General features: G+C 38.9%; 1 protein-coding gene across 1 annotated transcript; it reads left to right on the forward strand.

The window, feature by feature from the left end:
* Positions 1-22,335: 22,335 nt before the first annotated feature.
* On the forward strand, positions 22,336-22,719 carry LOC147629026 (auxin-induced protein X10A-like). The gene has a single exon (XM_086812853.1). The coding sequence runs from the start codon at positions 22,336-22,338 to the stop codon at positions 22,717-22,719; it is 384 nt and encodes a 127-aa protein (XP_086668979.1).
* The last annotated feature ends 318 nt before the right edge of the window (positions 22,720-23,037 follow it).

A 23,037-nucleotide genomic window follows, 5' to 3' on the forward strand; every position in this document is an offset into this window, starting at 1 on the left:
GAGGCAGAGTACAGGGGTGATGCTATGGCATCTTATGAGGTAGCTTGGTTTCAGAAGCTATATGGTGATATGGGTAAGCTTATACATAGGGCTATTATCCTTTATTGTGAAAAAATGAGTAGCATCCAATAACCCCTTATACCATTCTAGGACATAGCACATTGAGATGCATTATCACTTTGTGAGGCCAAATGATGTAGATCTACTATATGTTAGCACAGAAGATCAGGTGGCTGATATCTTCACAAAGGCATTGGGTACAAAGAAGCTCCATAGGTTTAGGAGCTTACTTGGAGTACAGTGTGTGGAGTTGAGATCGAGGGGGAATGTCGAGATATCAAGCTCAACTAGTGCTACGAACAATGATGACCCGCCTAGGTGATAGCATGTGATATAGATTTGGTATATGTCAACACAAAGGATTAGGTGGCTGATATCTTCATGAAGGCATTGGATACAAAGAAGCTCCATAGATTTAGGAGCTTACTTGGAGTACAATGCGTGGAGTTGAGCTCGAGGGGGAGTGTTGAGATATCAAGCTCAACTAGTGCTGTGAACATTGATGACCCACTTGGGTATAGCTTTCACACTTATGCCACTGCTGGCACGGTTTGGTGAGATTATGGTTGATATGCTACCAGTGGTGGATGGTAGGCTTTTTGATAGTGATATTTGGATTACTAGAGTATGATGGCATAGTTATAGCACCAACTCATATAGTTAGGTTCACACTATGGACCAACCATTGTATGTTAGTAGGAGAGTACTTTTTTTTATAGTATGTACTCTTATCTCTTTAGTTTTATGGTTTTAGAGAAGAGAAGAAGATAGAAGAAAATTTAGCCATCCATCTCTCTCTTGTGTCTTACTCTCTCTTGTGTTTTCTTTCAAAGAACTCAAGCTCTCCCTCTTCCCTGCATTATCTTGAGTATGGGGAGGGACAAATTTAAAGGGCCTAAGGGGGACAATTTTTTCAGGGGGAGGGTTGTGTGAACGTGCATGTATGTGTGTATATTACCATGTGTGTGTATGTGTTATCTACATGTGTGTGTAGGGGGTGGTATATGCATGTGTAGGTTTCGTGTGGGTACACCTGACGTATTGTGCACATATGAGTGTGAGCAAGACTTACGCTAGAGTTCCCACATAAAAACCACCTAGCAGCATGGTAATCTTGGTTAACACCAGGGCTAGTCACAATCTTGGTTGTTGATGACAGTAGGGCTAGTCACAATGTTTTAACTTGGGAGATGTGGACCTCGTTAGGGCACCCACCCCCACCACTTACACCATCAAAAAAAACAATTCCTAGTCCATGACCGTCGGTAGTTTTAAAGTAGAGTTTATCATTGGATATGAACCCTCATCTTGTTAGCTTTATATAACCCCCACAAGTACAATGAATGCACCATCCTTGGAAAGGGGATGGATCATGACCATTGTGATTGTGTATTTGAGCTGTGTGGCAAAGAAAAAATTGTGAGAATTACTTGAGATATCATATGGAATGGTTTACTGTACCCTTGGTGGACAAGGATATCCCAAACACTTCAACATCCCCAAGCTTCATTGCGTCCAATTACATAGGATCATCTCAGGTAGCTCCTAATGCTTAACACTCCTCTCGTCGCCTTGGTGCATTGACACCCTCTTAACCCATAATGGAGATCCAAAACCTCACCGACAAAGACGAAGACCACCTCGCAAATGTCAAACTCGACATACCTTCTTTGGGGAAGTCACTAAGAAGAGGAGTGGGTCCCAAAGTACTAGCCAAGGTGAGTATAATTCAAAACCAAAGACCTAGCAGTGCCACCATTTGATCCCAAGACTATTTTTGATCACTAAGAAGGAGTGGGTACCCAAAGTACAAGGTGGGTATAATTCCAAAGCAAAGACCTAGTAACCGCCACCATTTGATACCAAGACTATTTATGAGCACTACTCTGCTAAAGCAGGAACCTCATTGTAAAGGGGTCATACTCAAACCCCAATCAATCCTAGTCAAAGTGTTAGAAGCTAAAGGCATCAACTACAAGAAAATCCTTCTATTTGTGTCCCAAAAGCCTTAGTGTCCACCAGCACACCATAAAAAGTCAAGCCACAGTCCCAACACCCAATCTCACCCAAATAGGCAACACTTCCAATGGATCCCAACAAAGCTATTGGAAGCTCAAAGCTTCTACAAACGAAACCCTTACATTTAGGTTCCAGACTCAAACAAAACCATGTGCAATCTCTCTACACACACCATCAATTTCTAAATCCAAGATGGAGTGGAGACCCAAATCCATGCCTTCGAATAACTCCACCCTAAAAGTTTAGGCAAGAGTGGGAAGAGCAATGGCTACTACCACCTTGATTCATGTATCGACACCACCAATGAAGCAACTAGAAGAGCCCATGGTGTTTCACCAAGTCCATGTGTGGTAGTGTGGTTGCACCCCCATGAATTGAAATCAAAGAACAGCCACCCTTGGTGCCAAGACCCCAAGATGTGAACAAACTTTTTTGGCACCATCCTTGACTCATGTATAGACACCACCAATTAGGTAACTAGAGGAGCCCATGTTGTTTCACTAAGTCTATGTGTGGTAGTATGGCTGCATCCCCCATGAATTCAAATCAGAGAAAAGCCACCCTTGATGCCAAGACCCCAAGATGTGCACAAACTTTTTTGGCACCATCAAGCGACCACCTAGGCTCAAAGGCATCACAATGATCCCACAACACCCTTGTCAACAGAGCAGCTGGAAGGCTAAAATTCAAACAAGTGCACCAGTCAAGCCAACGATGATGGAATTTATCCTAGATTGGCACAAGTGGTTCTTTGACTTTGTTCATTGAGCCTACATAGTAAGCCAACCTAAGTTGTACACATATTTTTTACAACACACCCAACCAATTCTAAAAACACATCTACCAAAGAATGATTAAAAAACCTAAAAACCAAACCAAAACTAAAAACACCTGCACATGCACATATACAAAAATCACATACACACATGCACAATCCCTCTTTACACGTGCATGCACGTGCACACACATTACACAAACAACTGCAAATGTACACTTAGTAAACACACACTCAATAATACTTCACTGATTGTACTTAAAATCTTTATATAAAATATTTACTAAAAACTCATTTATTACATATAAACTCTCGTAAAAGATATACTATTCACTTAAAAAAAGTACATTTAGTACCATCTTCTTCTCTGTTTTCTATTACCTTTCTTCCTTACGTCTATTATTTGTGTATCTCTTATCTATATTTATATCATTTTCTAATGCATTATTTTACAAACAATGTTACGTTCTCGTCGCCCTTCTTCGTAGATTACTTTTCTTTCTATATCAAATAAACTAGATGAAGATAACATGGGATACCCACCATAAGATTGGAAAAGAACATGGATTCTTCGACAAAAAAGTATCTCGAAGATCAAGTTTGAATGAGTTTATCTCATCATGGAAGGGAAGGATAAAAGATCTTAGACTTGGAGAAAATAAAAAGTCTATCAAAGAATTTCTTGTATATCATGTGTATATGCATAAAGAACTTTGGTTGCCAAAAAGACTATTAAGTGTTGTCAAAGACTTCTATGACACCACAATCGGCCACCATATATTTTGACATTCATTGGCCTAGGCACTAGAGAATTTATATTTCTCTTGTAATTGATTATTTTACATGTGTGACCGCTACTTGTAATTGATTATTTTACATGTGTGACTGCTACTTGTATATGAAAGGCACGCCATGGGATAATAAGGTCAGAGTTACTGGGTAGGAAAAGGTGTTTGCACTAGTGTAGGCAGTCTTGGATACACTAGTAATTGATTAATTTCTCTTGTAATTGATTATTTTACATGTGTGACCGCCGCTACTTGTATATGAAAGGCACGCCATGGGATAATAAGGTCAGAGTTACTAGGTAGGAAAAGGTGTTTGCACTAGTGTAGGCAGTCTTGGATGCACTAGCACTTCATTTTTAACATTGGCCAGCCAAGTGTGAACACTATGAGCCAAGTATAAAGGTCAAATTGTAACTTTAAATCCTCATTCTTGTATGCATTCTTGTATGTTCTCAAGTAAAGATAATGCTTTATTCTTCTCTCAAACCTCGCATATGTCTTGCCTTCAATGCTTGTGTGAGTGTATGTTGAGTGAGGGAGTGAGAGAGAGCAGTGGCCACACTTGAGGCGTGGTGTGGTGGCGGCTTTTTGGAGCTACTTTGGCATGTTTCCATTGACGTAGCTACCACGAGGAGTCCCTGACTCAAGCAAACGAGATAGAGGTAAGTGAGAGTTGCCTCACTAATGCATTGTATGTTTCCCATGGCATATTGGGTTTGGGTTGGAGTTTAGGCTCCCCAAGGCATGAGAGAAGAGTCCCATTCAATGGCCAAAAGGCCCGACATAAATGGTTCCATTTGCTGGTACACCAATCTCTTGTCAAGCATCTTGCATAGCTTGCTTGTTTGAAGTGGGTTTCCCTAATGAGAAAAGGAATGATTCAATCAACAAATATCTCCCAAAATCAGGTGTTTTTGTTGTTTTTTGCATCAATTTTATGTTTTTCATGTTTCTAATTAGTTCTTGTTACTCTTAATCCTTGCAATTTCATTTTTGTTCGATTAATCTTGTTAATTTTTGTTTGATTTTGCACTCTTTTTTCAAGAAAATTAAAAAACAAATTGCTCAATTCAGGGCAAAATCATGGAATTTTGATGAAACAAACCCCACCATTGCGTCTGTAGCATGCCAATTAGTCTATTTGCTTGTGTGTACACATGAATCGACAAAATTTGAACTTTAATTTGATATCTGTAGCAAAGGGGTTTGTTGCATAAACATTTTTGGTTTTTTGCAAAAACAGAGCTAAAACTCTCCTTTAGCTCTCAAATTATCAAATTTGGAAAAACGGGCATTGCCATCATGTCCGGAGCATATTAATTAGTCTAATTGGCTATGTCTGCAACATTTGTACTTGATTTTGGAGCTTGGTTTGAAGAGGTTTATGCATAATTGAAATTTTTGGTTTTTCATATTAAAAGACTACTTCAATCACTTAATTGAGCACAAAATCATGGTATTTTGATGAAACAAACACCACTATTGCATTCGGAGCATGCAAATTAGTCAAGCTGCATTTGTGTGTGTGTGAAATGATAACATTTGTGCTTAGTTTGGATACCTGGATCAAAGAGGGTTTGCATTTAAAAAATTTGGTTTTTGGCATAAAAATGAAAAGAAAAATTCTCATTTGACCCTCAAAATCTCAAAATTGGCAAAAACTAATATGACCATTACGTCCAAGGCATTCCAATTAGTTTATGTGGACATGTGTGCACGTGCTTTGGCGAGATTTTAGCATCTTGTTGGGCTAATTTTAACATCTTATTGGGCTATGGGTTGACGAGGCTTTTTTGCTTCTTAAAAATCTAATTTTTGACATTAGCGCTAAAAATTTGATTAGTGTCAAATTCATGGAATTGAAGGTGCTTTTGTTGTCAATTTTGCATTTGAAAAAAAAATCCAAAGAGCATCGGTTTTGTGCTTTTCCCCCACCAACCACCATCATTACTCCATTAAGGCCCTGTTTTCTCCCCCTACCATTGTGCCTGCCAACCATCGGTTTTGTGCTTTCCCCACCAACCACCATCATTACTCCATTAAGGCCCTGTCTTCTCCCCCTACCATTGTTCGCTCCCTGCCAACCATCAACTGCAAACTCCACGGTTGTGCCAACTGGGCCCCGCCCCCTCTGTGCCAACTGACCCCACCGAATGCATGCTCCACACATGCTAGGCTGCCATCTTCACAAGGCATCAAAGCCCTAGGCCCACCATCTGTAATGCCTGCCCGTCTCTGCTCCGCGCTTGCCCTACATTCCACGAGACTAAATGATACATTATGAATCAGGAGGGATCTAAGGTTGAAAAGAGGTGTCATGATCTTGCTTAATCTGGATTGTCGGATTCTCGTTGGGCAAGTGAACTAGTGGTGAACTAGAGGTAAACTTGGGAGCGGTAAACTCAAGGGTGAACTTGGGGTATACCATAGGGATTTTTGGAACTTAGAAAATTTTTGAGGGGTTGAGCTCAATGCAAAAGAGGATTCAAACTTGGAACCAGCAGTTCAATCTAACAATGTTGATCAAATCCCGCTTGCGACGCCTCTTTCCAGCCATAGATCCCTCGTGATTCATGATGTGTCACAGTTAGCCATGTTGAGGACGTTCCATGGGACTAGTTTACCTACTAGTTCAGCCCTAGTGCACCCCTAGTTTACCCCCGCCGAGTTCACCCATAGTTCACTTGGGAATCCAACGATGTTGATCAAATCCCGATCACGACGCCTCTTTCCAGCCATAGATCCTTCCTGATTCATGATGTGTCACTTAGTCATGAGGACGTTCCACGGGACTAAATGACACATTATGAATCAAGAGGGATGTAAGGCTGACAAGAGGCATTGCGATCTTGCTTAATCTGGACTGTCAGATTCTCGTCGGGCAAGTGAACCAGGGGTGAACTCGGGAGGGGTAAACTCAAGGGTGAACTCAGAGTATACCATGGGGATTTTTGGGACTTGGAAAATTTTCGAGGGGTTAATCTCAATGCAAAAGAGGATTCAAACTCGGAACCAGACGCTCAAGCTTTCAACATCTAACCACTATGCTATACTTTCTAGCAAGTTGTGGAGAGTGTTTTTAAATTTAAATATTGGTATTTTGCTCCCTAGTTCACTTTCTTGCTAGAAAATGTTTCCCTAGTTCACTTTCTTGCCGGAAAAGGTCTCCCTAGTTCACCTCAACTTTACCTCTACGAGTTCACCCATGAGTTTACCCACAGTTCACTTGGGAATCCAACGGTGTTGATCAAATCTTGATTGCAACACCTCTTTCCAGCCATAGATCCCTCCTGATTCATGATGTGTCACTTAGTCATGAGGCCCCACGTTTGCTCCCAACCAACCGCCATCATTCTGCTAGCTAAGCGCCGCCTCCTCTGCAGTAGCATGGCTGCACCCCCCATGAATTCAAATCAAAGAAGATCCACCCTTGTGCCAAGACCCCAAGATGTGCACAAACTTTTTTGGCACCATCAAGCGACCCCCTAGGCTCAAAGGCATCACAACGATCCCACAACACCCTTGTCAATAGAGCAGCTGGGAGGCTAAAATTCAAACAAGTGCACCAGTCAAGCCGACGATGATGGCATTTATCCTAGATTGGCACAAGCGGTTGTTTGACTTTGTTCATCGAGCCTACATAGTAAGCCAACCTAAGTTGTACATATGTAATTTAAAACACATCCAACCAATTCTACAAACACATCTACCAAAGAATGATTAAAAAACCTAAAAACCAAACCAGAACTAAAAACACCTGCACATGCACATATACAAAACTCACATACACACACGCACAATCGCTCTTGATACTTGCATGCACGTGCACACACATAACACAAACAACTGCACATGTACACTTACTTAGTAAACACACACTCAATAATACTTCACTGATTGTACTTAAAATCTTTATATAAAATATGTATTGAAAACTCATTTATTACATATAAAATCTCGTAAAAGATATACTATTCACTAAAAACAAGTACATTTAGTACCATCTTCTTCTCTATTTTCTATTACCTTTATTCCTTATCGTCTATTATTTGTGTATCTCTTATCTATATTTATATCATTTTCTAATACATTATTACAAACAATGTTACGTTCTCATCGCCCTTCTTCGTCGATTACTTTTTCTTTTTATATCAAATAAACTAGATGAAGATAACATGAGATACCCATAAAGATTGGAAGAGAAACATCAGTTCTCTTACAAAAAAGTGACTCGAAGATCAAGTTTGAATGAGTTTATCTCGTAATGGAAGGGAAGGATAAAAGATCTTAGACTTGGACAAAATAAAAAGTCTATCGAAGAATTTCTTATATATCATGTGTACATGCATAAAGAACTTTGGTTTCCAAAAAGACTATTAAGTGTTATCGAAGACTTCTATGACACCACAGTCAACCCACCATATATTTTGACATTCATTGGCCTAGGCACTAGAGAATTCATATTTCTCTTGTAATGGATTATTTTACATGTGCGATCGCTACTTGTATATGAAAGGGGTGTCATGGGATAATAGGTTAGAGTTACAAGGTAGGATGTCAAGGTGTTTGCACTAGTGTAGGTAGTCTTGGATGCACTAGGACCTCATTTTTAACATTGGTCAGCTAAGTGAACACTATGAGCCAAGTATAAAGGTTAAATTGTAACTCTAAATCCTCATTCTTGTATCCTCTCAAGTGAAGATAGTGCTCTATTCTTCTCTCAGAGGTAAGTGAGAGTTGCCTCACTAATGCATGCATGTTTTCCATGGCATATTGGGTTTGAGTTGGAGTTTTGGCTCCCCGAGGCATGAAAGAAGAGTCCCATCATTGAGTGGCCAAAAGGCCCGACATAAATGGTTCCATTTGTTGGGACACCAATCTCTTGTCAAGCATCTTGCATAACTTGCTTATTTAAAGTGGGTTTCACTAATGAGAAAAGGAATGATTCAACTAACAAATATCCCTAAAATCATGTGTTTTTGTTTTTTTGTTTTTGCATCGATTTTATGTTTTTCATGTTTCTAATCACTTCTTGTTACTCTTAATCATTGCAATTTTAAGTTTGTTTGGTCAATTTTGTTAATTTTTGTTTAATTTTGCACTCTTTAAAAAAAACAAATTGCTCAATGGAGCACAAAATCATGGCATTTTGATGAAACAAACCCCGCCATTGCGTCTGTAGCATGCCAATTAGTCTATTTGCTTGTGTGTACACATAAATCGACAAAATTGGAGCTTTAATTTGATATATGTAGCAAAGGGGTTTGTTGCATAAATATTTCTAGGTTTTTTACAAAAAAGAGATAGCTAAAACTCTCCTTTAGCTCTCAAATTGTCAAAATTGGAAAAAATGGACATTGCCATCGTGTCCGGAGCATGTTAATTAGTTTTATTGGCTATGTATGTAACATTTGTACTTGATTTTGGAGCTTGGTTTGAAGAGGTTTATACATTATTGAAATTTTTGGTTTTTCATATTAAAAGACTACTTCAATCACTTAATTGAGCACAAAATCATGGTATTTTGATGAAACAAACACTACCACTGCATCCGGAGCATGCAAATTAGTCAAGTTGCATTCGTGTGTGTGTGAAACGATAACATTTGTGTTTACTTTGGATACCCTAATCGAAGAGGGTTTTGCATTAAAAAAATTTGGTTTTTGGCCAAAAAAAAAATGAAAAGAAAAATTCTCATTTAACCCTCAAAATCTCAAAATTGGCAAAAACTAATATGGCCATTACGTCCAAGGCGTGCTAATTAGTTTATGTGGACATGTGTGCACGCGCTTTGGCGAGATTTTAGCATCTTATTGGCCTATGGGTTGACACTTTTTTTTTTTTGCTTCTTAAGAATCTGGTTTTTGTCATTACCACTAAAAAATTTGATTAGTGTCAAATTCATGGAATTGGAGGTTCTTTTGGCAACAACGCCCCCAACCGCTAGCTGTGCCCACGGGGCCCTGCCGCCGTCACCTGCTGCCCCGCCTGCTGGACGTGGAAGGGCACAAGCCCTGACTTGCATGGATGTGTCTGCATGGTTTCTCCCATCATCAAAAGACTAGAAACCCATCATCAAAAGACTTTGTCAACTTTGTCAAATGGTGTTCTAAAGGCAGATGCTATATGATTTCTATCCATTTCACATGCAGTAGTACGTGTTGAATCTGGTCCTCCCTACCCTCGGTCGTCTCCTATGGTACATGCAAATTTGCCGCTCTTTCTAACCCTGTGATGCTGCCAATCTATAGCGAATGGACACGTGGCTACACCCCCTGCCTCCACTACCGTCTCGCGGCTTCACGGGTTTGCCTGGCACTAAGAGGTCCTGGATTCAAAACTCCCCTTGGTGTTTCCTCGGTGGTATTACCTACAGGTGGATACATAAGCGTTTACGGGTGGCTGTCTACTATAGACAGTAAAATTTGGTAACTACTATGGGAGGATCTTGGGCCAAAGGCCAATTGAAAAAAAAAGGCATGAGAACAAAAAGAAAAAAAAAAACACTGCAGCATAACCAAAAGAAAAAAGAAAATAATAATAATCATCTAACTCTGAGTTCTCTAGATCGAGACCTCAGCAAGCATGGGTTTGCATCTGAAGAAGCCTAGAAGCCACAGTGTACATAAGCAAGATGTAGGCAATCTCTAGCTTCTACCAATTAAGATTTATGCAGTAAATTTGAGTAGAAATTTGTGGGCATTAGGCAACTTAGCACTATCTAGCCGCCCTACATTGTAGCTAGACCTAGTTCGAGCTGCATACATATATGCACCTAACAAGTGCATAAAGAGCCATTTCTGTTCATGAAGCCTCTAAAAGGATCAAATGGGTGTAAAAAAGGTTAAAAAGTTTAATAGGCCTAAACAAGCTCAAGTTGAGAAGCTACCCGAACTAGTTGACAAGCTTGCTATGGCCTTAATTGCACACGAAATGGGCTTGGTCTTGGTGAAGGCAGATCCTCTTGACTCTTTATCTTTGGGTGGTCCCTTAGAAAAATCCCCTAACTTAGGTAATCAATACATTACTACTAGTCTACTAGTTAGCAGTGTTGCTAATCTTGATACTATCCTAAACCAAGAATTCGTGCTAGATGGCAAAACCAAGCAAGCTGTAGAGCAAGGAGCATCCATGAATGGACCTTTTGATGTAATGAAAGTGAAAAATGAGCTTAATGATCAGCAACGGCTAGCAGTCATGCATCCCAAACAATGCCTAGGTCCCCTACATTGTCTCATTTTGAGCCAATTCAAGTCCACTCTAATCATTTGGATAAACCATCTAGTGCCAATCCAAGTTCTAGATGACCCTTAAGAACGTGGACAAATGGATTGAGCTCAAGGCCCATAACAATATTAAGAAGCAAGTTCTTATGGATTTGGCTACCCAACAGCTATATAGTATTGATTGGCAAGAAATCTTATTGTTTATTTGTGTCTTTGAAAAAGGTGCTGAGAACTTGCCAAAGGTTGCCAATTATCTCATGAGCATAGTACAAAGTGAGTGGCAACAATTGACATGCCTTATGCCTACTCAAGCAACTATGCCAACCAACTCCACCCTAGTCCTAGTGGCTCCGACACCCCAACTAGCTAAACCAAGCCAAATCCCATTAGACTTTACAAATCAAGAGTCAGAGAATGCCCACTCTACACAACCCTCAAAAGTAGCACTTGAAAAACAAATGCATGTCATATTTCCAAACTCTATAATGAATCTAGAATCTTAGGAGACACACAATGACCAAATCGTTAATGCCCATTACTCAAGCAATTCCGATACAACCTGCTTAGAGGCTCCAAAGAACTCGATAAATGTTGTTTTATCTTCTAGAGGATATCTGAGAACATGGATGAATGGGATACTCAAAAGTGTAGTTTGGGAATACAACATTGAGACCCAACTACTCAGGGACTTGTCCACGCACCAGATCTATGGAGTCCTTTGGCAAGAAATTGTGCAAGCTATATCTGGTACCATGAAACAAGCTGAGCATCTTCAAGAGTTTACCAATTGCATTGCTAAGGTAGTTCAAAATGAGTGACGCTTGTAACTGCCCTACCTACAAATGTGCCCAGGCCACAAGCTCAAGAAAATAAAGTAGAAGTTGGGGTGCCGGAACTGGTGGGAACATCACCTCAAAGCCCATCATGTGTTACTTCTCTCATGCCACCATCAGGCTTTCCAGAAAAATAAGCTCCAAATATGCCTGCACATGAGGGGGATGACGATAGAATTCTCACCACCAATGTTTCTATGGTAGCCAAGGAGAGTGAGTTTCCTAGCTCAAGCTCACAAGCTATGAAAATGAATAATATGCCTAGCTCAACTAAGAACTCCACCATGGACCCACAAGGAGGACCGATTGCTAGTGCTAGGTGCTCAAATGATAGTTCTACTGGCTCTTTGGACTCTTTAGTGGATATAACAACATCTTCCCCTAAAGATAGCCCAAAATCTACTCAATCACCTACTTCAAGCTCTAGGGTTGTTCAAAAAAACACCATTGTACCATAGAAATTAACCTTGAGCAAACTTCTCAAAGACCCTTGAGCAAATGGATGAAAGTAATTCTAAAGGGACAAGATTGGGAGTATAACATAGCAACAACATGCTTATGGATCTTGTCACCGAGAAATGCTATCCTTTGGTTTGGCAAGCACTTATGCAAGTAGCCCCCATCGAGGACCTTGGAATCAAATCGACGAGTCTTCATTTGATGTTGCTAGGACTGGATCACTCCGTGGAAGAAATGAGAAAAGAGCAAAATGTTGTTACTCATGCCAAGAAATCTCAAGAACTGTCAAAGGTAAATGCACGTATATTTGCTCAAGCCTCTAAGCAAGGGGACAATCCATTAGCCAATTCACGAAATGTATCTATCATGACATCCTTGGGATTTTCAACAAAGCCATCAACTACTCCACAAAAGCAAGAAAAGTTCCAAGAACCATCTAACACAAGCATGAATAGAGCCCCAGATGAAATCCTAGCTAGTGACCCATATGTTCCTCTAGTTAGAGAAACCATGGCCATGACCACCTCTTTGGAAAATTACTGCAATGTTGCCACATCTTGACACTCTAATCACATAAGTGAGATTATTCCAACAGTTGATACTTCATGTTTTGAAGCACATGTGGTTTCAGCTACAACACCTCTGAAACCAAAAAGAAAATGCATTGAACTGGCTAGTCCCTATGGGAAAGTGCTATTTAGTGCTTTGATTGTGATGAGGAGGCCATGCCTAACTTAATGTCTTTTGCTACTTGGTGCCAACTAGGAAAAGACGAGCTTGAACCAAGTGAAGCTAGAGTAAGGGGTAGCAAGAAGAGAAATACAAAAGTGCTTGGCTTGTTAAAAATGACATAATGAGCACCTTGTCGGTGACTTCCTAGTCTTGCCTAAAGGTAACTTCAAAGGGCCAATCACCCTTGGTTACGATTGGTTGGCAAGTACAAAAGGTGAAATTGACTCTACAAAAAGGAATATGGTAGAACATCCATCCTAACTACAAAACTCTAGTCTTTATGCAACCTTCAGTGAAGTTGCTACCTCTCAAGGATGATCACAAGGAGGGAGGTTTGCCATCAATTGGATTTGAAGCTAGTTGTTCACACCCCTCCACACCATTGTCAATAGAAGATTCTTTGACCTCAACTTGTCCATTGACTACTCCAAAAAAGAAGATTCAAAGAGCTTATAAACAAAAACCAAAACATGTTGTAGAGTCCATATATTAATCTACTAGGGAGTAGACTTCCTAAGAAGTTCCAATTGTTTGTCCAACCATTGACTACTCTCTCCACCAAAACTAAAACTTACAAGAAGTAGGAGAAACAACAATAGAAAATGGAGGAGGTCAAAGCTACAAACTACTCCTCAGTGGATCCAAAAGGAGAGCTTCTACAAGCACAAGGCTTTTATAAAGGAAATTCTTGGATTTGGGTCCCTAAGCCAAAACAAACTACCATCTTTACCCCAACCCAAGTACATCAAGGTTTCTTCATCAATGACCATGACCAATGTACCCCAATTTCCAAATCACACTTGGAAGAGGAAAGCTATCCAAATAGAGACTGTGACAACTCCACCACCAGTAGCAATTGCTATATTGAGATTAGACAAGGGCAAGGCACTTATGGATGTGTCTACAACATCCCCACCCCTCCAAACTTGGCTACCTAAAAAGATTTTGAGGGTACAACATAGATTAGGAAGGGGGGAGTCGTCAAACCATGCTGCAACATCAACAATCCATAGACCTTCTTGCTAAGAGGCTTCTTCACCCATCAAAGCATCAACTAATGCTACTAAAATTCGACTCTTCAGTGCAACACCCCCTCAAGACGAAATTGACATGCCAATACATCATGAAGATTACCTAAGCCAAATTCACTCTTATGAAAGCACATTGACACCTCTTTAGTTGGATGTAAGCACTTCTCAAGCACTCACATGTGTACCATCACCTAGGCCTTCTCAACATATCATTTGGAAAGGATAGTCTCATCAAGCTTACACCAAAGTGAGTAAGTAAAAACTTGAGGTGGTGACCTAAGGAGATAGTCTCATCTTTCTTCAAATCCTTTAAGACACCATACTCCCAGACATTTCACCATGTTCACATCAAGAGGGAGCTAGTTGGAAAATTTAATACCATAAAAACTGGTATTGACCCAACACGTATAGCGTTAATACTTCATACATAGCTTAAACATTATTTATTCTTTCATAATCACAAAAATACCAAAAAACAGTAAAAGAAGAGAGCACTAATCAATGACAAACAGTCATGTACTTTTATAGTCTTGGCTAATCAACATGTGTAGAGCTTTCCTTGAAGATTTTTTTTCAGGTTTATCATGATGCAACAACAAAGTATTCTACAATAGTAGACACCTACACAAAAATCTTCATTCTTAACAAGTAGCTACAAAGTCTTTCACCAAGATCAAGAGCAAAAGGATAAGCATTGACTTCATGAGCTTCAAATTAAACAGGTGTATTCGAAATTGGCTCTTCATACATAACTCTTTTGCAATTCAATACTTCAATTATTCCCTTGGAGAGCATGTTTGCATTGCACTTGACTGGTTTGCCTTTCTCTTATTAGCTTCCAAGATGAATTTTAATGCTAAGATCTTTTCTTTTAAATCGTCCTAGTCTTACGATTCTATATCTAAAGATAAAGTATGCCAAAGGAGTATGCCAAGTACTCCATTTTATATTTATTAAACCATCTTTAGCTATATTTTAGCTCTCTAGGTAATGTGTGAGTGAAAAGATGGCTATAATATAAAAAAAGCACAAAAAAATAACAAAAACAAAATATTTAAAAAATCAAAAAATATGATCAAGAAGATAGCCATCTCCATGTGGAATCCTAGTAGGTCTTTGGAAAACTAGCAATGGTACCATAAGACCGATGCCTTGATTTTTCATAGGTTGGAACCTTATGTCTTTGCTTCACTAATAAACCATCCCCGTTCGAAGGCTCTTAGCGGTTCTTGATATCCTTTGTGGGAGTTGCTGGGCCATTGCTTTGGTCTCCACAGGGTGGAGACCAAAGCTTTGGTCTCCACAGGGTGGTAGTTTATCACTCTATCACAAAAGAAGCCAAACACACACACACACACACACACACACACACTTTTGTTATGTAAGTAATCGTCTAATCACGTGCAGCTTTACTTCTAGAGCTAACATATAGCTTTAGACAGCTTGTATGTGTGTAATTGTGTTTAAGACTATGGTCATAACCATAGGCATATTTTTTGAACTCAGTTCATGAATCATATGCTTGTACTTATTTCTAAGTTAGATCCACATTAATCTTCATCTTTGGGAAGCTTAACCAATCTTATTCCTGATTTCATAACTACTTGTTCAGCTATGTCCTTGTCAACTTCTACTTGTTGCTCCAAGAACATATAACTTCTTATTATTATTGCCATGCAGATCATCCCAAGCCTTATATTTCTTTCATCCTATGACCTGAAATCATCTTCAACGACATCTTCCGAGGACATAATCTGCATCAGGAAGGGGGGCATGTTAAGTGCTGTCAATGACTTCTATGACACTGCGGTCGGCGGCCACCACCATATATTTTGACATTCATTGTCCTAGGTACTAGAGAATTCATATTTCTCTTGTAATGGATTATTTTATATGTGTGGTCATTCCTTGTATATGAAAGGCATGCCATGGGATAATAAGGTTAGAGTTACTAGGTAGGACAAGGTGTTTGCACCAGTGTAGGCAATCTTGGATGCACTAGGACCTCATTTTTAACATTGGCCGGCCAAGTGTGAACACTATGAGCCAAGTATAAAGGTCAAATTGTAACTCTAAATCCTCATTCTTGTATGCATTCTTGTATGCTCTCAAGTGAAGATAGTGCTCTATTCTTCTCTCAAACCTTTTCTATCTCTTGCCTTCAATGCTTATGGGAGTATGTGTGTGAGGGAGGGAGTGAGAGAGAGCAGTGGCTACACTTGGGGCATGGTGGTGGTGGCTTTGTTGAGCTACTTTGACGTGCTTCCATTGATGTGGCTACCACAAGGATTCCTCGATTCAAGCAAATGAGATAGAGGTAAGTGAGAGTTGCCTCACTAATGCATTGCAAGTTTCCCATGGTATATTGGGTTCGGGTTTGAGTTTAGGCTCCCCGAGACATGAGAGAAGAGTCTCATTATCAGTGGCCGAATGGCCCAACAAAGACATAGAGAACTTCCTCTCCATCAACCAAATTATAAAGAATATTTCTTTATTTTTTAACATATTTTGCATAGGTATATCTTTTAATATTACATGAAGCTTTTTATTATTTTTACAAATGTGTATTCTTCAACTCTTAAGGATTGGGAACCTGTGGAGTCTATTAAGAATCTTTTCTATTATTCACATATTTATTGGAGCAACAATACAAAAGAAGAAGTCCAAGATCACTTGCACAAAGTGGTATATTCTTCTATGACTCTTTTTGTAATGCACCACATACTAATGACCAATTTGGGTAACTACAAAGCCTAACTTTTCTCGACTTTAGAGGTGAGGAATGGTTACTTCCAAGCCCTTACACTAGTGAGAGCTTTAGATGCAAGCTTTTTCAAGAATTACAAAAGTCAATGAAACCACAAACAGCTACTTGGCAAATAAAAATAAAGATAAACATGCCTATGAATGTCTTTGTTGACTTATTCTCAAATTCAAATATTCGAATTACAAAGATAATGTTCATATAAAATTCTCTAGATTTAGAAGTCTTGGATGAAGGATGGAATAAGAGAATAAAAAATGGTGTAGAATGTCAAGTCCTCTTAGATTCATTGTCGTGTAAACACATGATAGGAAGTCCAAAAAAATTAAGCAAAATATACTATAGTAGCTGCCACACTATGGTTGAACGACTTGTTCCTTTGGATCAGAACTTGAATGACTTCTATGATAATCAACTCATTGGATATTGACATTTTTTATCAATGAAAACAATATTAATGTAATAACCATTTCTTTAAAATGTTCTTTGGGCCTATGAAAGGGTTGGTTTACACTTATTAGTGATAATTATAATTCTTTAATAATTACAAAGGAAAAGGGTTTTCCTTGGAATTTATGGCTAGTACAGATTGTATCACGGGAAAATATTCCAAGGTCATGAGTAGGTATATCCGTACGAGTCTTTATGATAGTAATAATTAGTAAGTACAATGTTAGGTATACCTACCTCTAGACTCACATCTCCAGGATTATGTCGACAAGCTCATGTGTTTGGACTCATGGGTCACATGTATAAGCTCATGGTTGTAGGCTCACATCTCTAGATTAACGTCTTTTTGTGTGGGACTATGGGCTCTCACATCCCTAACTCACTGAGAGTTAGTTTCGCCTGGTTTTTGATGGTTCTGATATTTTTTTTTCGACTTGATGGGGTGTGAATAATGGTCTTGATCCTAGTTAATAGTTGTTATACAAGTTATAAAGTGTTTTTTTAATTTGTTTTTTTGATAGATTTGCAGCTACCAATTCAACAATGCATGAAAATGCATGAACAAAATTGATTATCCCACTCTAATTCACCACCCCAATGGAGCTCAATGCTCATGTTTCTATTCCACGCCTAATCATAAGCTATTCCTTAGCTTAAAGCAATGAAATCTAAGACTCTTGGGCTCCAATTTTCTGTAAATCACCAATGAACTAGGGTTTTTTCCCTTCTAATAGATGAAACTAGAATTCCCTTGCAAATAAACTTCAAATCAAAATCAAACACAACAACTAGACACATCCAATGACTCCAAAATTGTATATGTGATCTCCTAATCTCAATAACACACAATATTGGGAAATCAAATAACTTGGATAGATAAACAAAGCTAAGCCTAGGCTAGGTAGTGGTGCCAAAAATGTTCAAGTCAAGAGCTTACCTTAGCCTTGTTGAACCATGTGTCTTTGAGTCTTGACTTAATCGCAACTTCCCTTTGTGGGGTGAACTAGCTCATCTATCGCATCCTCACTCTGTTGTCACATCGGAATGCTCCCTTTGCCAAAAAGATACCTCTATGTCTAGATGGAGGCAAAAAGAGATGGTCCTTTATGATGGTTCTATCTCACAATAGATGGGGGAAGAAGAAGCAAATGGAAGAGAAAACCTACAATCAAACCTATTTAAACAAGCGTCCATCTAGCATGTGTAAGAATCTAATCTTGGTGGGCATCTTTGTCAGCTTAGGCTCCAAGCATTTCTCACTTCTCCATGGTCCTAGTCAAAAAATCATTAAACTAGAGTCTAGGACCCATTCAAACATGCTAGATCACAAATCCTCACCTATAAATAACCAACATGCATTAAATGGATCACCTCTGTAAACTTTGACACTCTCTCTCTCTCTCTCTCTCTCTCTCTCTCTCTCTCTCTCTCTCTCTCTCTCTCTCTCTCTCTCTCTCTCTCTCTCTCTCTCTCTCTCTCTCTCTCTCTCTCTCTCGCTTCTAATAATAATCATTTTCATTGTTTTACTGCATCTACCAAAGAGATGACACTCATCCTTTTCTACACGTGCAACACCTTACTACCCATATTAGCATTAGCATGAAGAACTGCGCGTGGGTTCCCACACCCAAGTTACCTTGGCCACGGTTGTTTCATATAACTTGGTCATACCAAGGCTACTAATGCTAACATGGCACAGTTGTGAAACCTTGTTCAAAGCTGGTACGTGAACTCCAAAAGATTCCCTTCGATAAATGCTATAAACTCGATTAACTAGACCATGAGAATTCACATCCCCTTATATGATTGCAACGGACCTAGAATGTGAATAACATTAGATTCTTCGCATTATAAATGCTATAAACTTGACCAAAGCCTACATAATTGGTAAGTATATCACAATAAGGTATGCTAACCATGCACTAATAACACCTCCTCTATGCTTTGGCTTGCTTAGGCTGAGATGAGACATATGATCTAAGCAAATCATGAATTATGCTATTTGTTACTTCGGTTTGTCCATTAGATTCAGGATAAAAAGCAGTAGAGAAATCAAGTTTTATTTCAAGATTATCAAACAAAGTAGTCTAGAAACCACTACAAAACTTTCTATCTCTATTAGAAACAATAATACTTGGTAAACCATGATGTATAAACACTTGTTTAATAAAAATATGTGTAGCTTAATAAGCAATCAATGTATTTTTGCAAGCAATAAAGTAAGCATGTTTGCTAAATCTATCTACTATAGTCCAAATTATATAATTCTTGTTAGAAGTCAAAGAAAAACCAGTATTAAAATCCATACTTATTTTTTACCATAATTCATTAGGAAAAGGTAAAGGCATAAGAAAACCAGATTTCTTTCCTTTATGACTCTTAATCTTGTGGCAAATAACACATTCAAATTTCTTTCCTTCTTTCCTCTTAATCTTGTGGTAAACAACACATTCAAAAACAAGCTTAGCAACATCTTTACACATAGTAGGCCAAAAGAAATACCTAGAAACTATTTGCAAAGTAGATGATGCTCCTCTATGACCAATAAAAAGTGGTTGATTAGATTCTTTAATAATAGGTTTCTTAAATGGTTTAGTAATGCATGTTTAAAAGAAAAGAAAGCCATCATCATATAAGAATAGTCGAAATGAGGTAACCAATCATTATCTTTCATCTTGTTGTATGCATTAGAAAACTCAGAATCATTTTCATATGTTCCCTTTATGTTATCAAAAGAAATACCTTCAATAGTAGATATATTATTAATGGTAGGTCTCCTACTCAAAGCATCAGCAACATTTTCACGTCCAAGTGTATATTGAATAGTAAAAGATGCCCACTTAATATGTCTATTTGATATTAAAGGTTGTGAAAGCAAATGTTTAAAACTTTGTTAATCAATTTTAATGATAATCTCAGAACCCATAAGATAATTTTTCTAAATTTTTAATGCATGAACAACAACCATCAATTCTTTATCATAAGTTAATTTACTTAAGCTCAGATGGTTTCAATTTTCTACTTTAAAAAATAATTGGATGATTATCTTGCATACACACAGCACCAATACCATTGCCACTAGCATAAGTTATTACCATGAAGAATGGTTTAAGTAAATTAGGTAGTGTTAATACAGGTGCATGGGTAAGAGCATACTTAAGTGCATTAAAAGATTTTTCATGCATGTCAATCCAAATAAAAACTTTGGTCTTTTTCAATAATTTAGTTAAGTGATGTGCTTTGTGAGTAAATTTTTTCACAAATCTTATGTAATAAGAACATAAACCAAGAAAAGATCTCAACTTATGAATGTCCTTTGGTCTAGGCCATGATCTAATGGTCTATATCTTTTTAGGATCGATACGAATTTTGAAAGAATTGACTCTTGTTTGGGTTAGCATAGAGTTGATTTTCTTTCAAAAGATTGAATACTATCTCTAGATGTTTCTCGTGCTCATCTTCGTTCTTGCTAAAAACCAAGATGTCATCAAAGAAAACAACTAAAAATTTGGTGCTTCAAGAATACACGATTCATCATGCGACTAATTGTAGCTGGAGTGCTGTGGGGTAAGTCCAAAAGGCATTACTAAAAACTCATAATAACCCATTTGTGTGTGAAAAGTAGTCTTATAGACATCTTCTTCAGCTATTCTAACCTAATGATAACTTGACTTAAGGTCAATTTTAGAAAATACTTTGGCTCCTCTCAACTTATCTAAGAGATCATCCACATGTAGGATAGGATATCTATTCTTGACAATGCGAGCTATATTTTGTAGTTTTGTAGCAAAACCATGTTGTGTGGCTAGACCCAAACCTTGATGATTTGGCAACAATAGCCTCCTAACAATGCCCAAAGCTCAAAATCTTGAAGCTTGAAGCTCGCTTAATTGACACACCCCTCAATATCTATTATAAGCTAGATTATATGAGCATACAACCTTTCGTCTCAACAATTTTACAAACAACCATCAAAGCTCCCTTCAGAGGAGCACACAGGTTTTTGGCTTAGCCATCTTTTGTCTCACTTGAGTATACATTAATGTTCTCGAGCTCTATTGCTGCGCACATTTTGAGTTTAAGTTGTGTATTGTGAAATATCGAGAGGATTGCTTAGTGCAATGCACATTGTATCCTCTTACATCCCCTCCACCCTTCAAGATTCTCTTATCCCCCAATTATGTAGGCCTTGGTCAAGTTTATAGCATTTATAACACGAAGAATCTAATGTTACTCACATTCTAGGTCCGTTGCAATCATATAAGGGGACATGAATTTCCATGGTCTAGTTAATCGAGTTTATAGCATTTATCGAAGGGAATCTTTTGGTGTTCACACCCTAACTTTGAACAAGGTTTCACAACTATGCCATGTTGGCATTAGTAGCCTCGGTACGACCAAGTTATTTGACACAAGCTTGGCCAAGGTAACTTGGGTGTGGGAACCCATGCAATTCTCCATGCTAATGCTAATATGGATCCTGAATGTTTTTTTACATTAATTAATTAGTGCTATTAGTAAGGTGTTGCATGTGTAGAAAAGGATGAGTGTCATCTCTTTGGTAGATGCGGTAAAACAATGAAAATGATTATTATTAAGAGAGAGAGAGAGAGAGAGAGAGAGAGAACATAGGTTAGTCCTCTGTCACCTTTATGAGAAGAAGGACCATCTTGAAAAAGTGGATTTCAGCTATGTGTTGAAACTCCATTACTTGTAATTCGTCTCGTCTTTTTTTAAATATAAAGCTGCTTTTATTGAAAAAGAAAAAAAGAAAAAGAGAGAGAGAGAGAGAGAGAGGGGCCGTGTCAAAGTTTACAGAGGTGATCCAATTTAATGCATGTTGGTTATTTGTAGGTGAGGATTTGTGATCTAACGTGTCTGAATGGGTCTTAGACTCTAGTTTAATGATTATTTGACTAGGACCATGGAGAAAGGTGATAAAGAAATATTATTTTTATTTTTAAAGAAAACGATTGAAGCGACAGTTCCCCAATTCGGACCAAGTTGGTTTGTGTCCGCGGTCAAAGGCTTGAATGTGTGGCGTCCATGCAGTGGGGTTTGAACTTTGAGGTATAAAACCATCAGACAGATGGCCGCCCCCATGGCTATTGATCTCACTAGTTAGCACTGTTCTTGGGCGCATTCTCCTGCTCGCTCTCTCCCTCCCTCTCTCTCTCTCTCTGTGCAGCTACATTGCGATGGCCGAATTACTGAAGAAGCTTCAGAGCGCAGCACATGCAGCTTCTACTTCCCTCACTAATATTCAGCAGCTCCTCGGTCGCCGCCATAGCTGCTGCGTGCAGTCCAGCAGCAGCAATCGATCATACCAGAGGTTGCAGCCTGGAGCAGCAGCTGCCTGCAATAACTGCAGCAGGAAGGTGCCCAAGGGGTCTCTGCCTGTGCTTGTTGGTGATAAAACATACGTGATCAAGGCCTCCCGCCTCAACCATCCTCTTCTCGCTCACTTGCTTCAACAATCTGCTGAGGAGTTCGGCTACTCGCAGTACAGCGGCCCACTGAGACTCGCATCCGCCGACCCTGCTTCTTTCGAGCAACTCTTACGGCTTCTTATCCACAACTGACCGCTTTCATTCTAAAATAACTGCATGCGCATGGCAGCACCTCCTGCCCACCATGGAGAACATAGCTCATGCCATGGCACATCTCATCTCATGCCACGGTGTACATAGCTCATCCCATATTACCACCCTTTTTTTTTGTTTGGGTGTTTGTGGCCCTCCCATATTATTACCTTATCCTTTCTAGTCCGGTATTACCACCCCAACCAAAGTGTTTGTGTGCATCACTACAACATTTGGGTAAAAGCCTAATCACCTTTGTAAACATTGTACGTTTTAGTGTTTGCCGCCCTCCTCCGGTATTACCACCCTAACCTACAT

This window comes from Cibotium barometz, chromosome 18 (genome assembly GCF_041138505.1).
Source record: "Cibotium barometz isolate CiBa-2024 chromosome 18, ASM4113850v1, whole genome shotgun sequence".
NCBI lineage: Eukaryota > Viridiplantae > Streptophyta > Polypodiopsida > Cyatheales > Cibotiaceae > Cibotium > Cibotium barometz.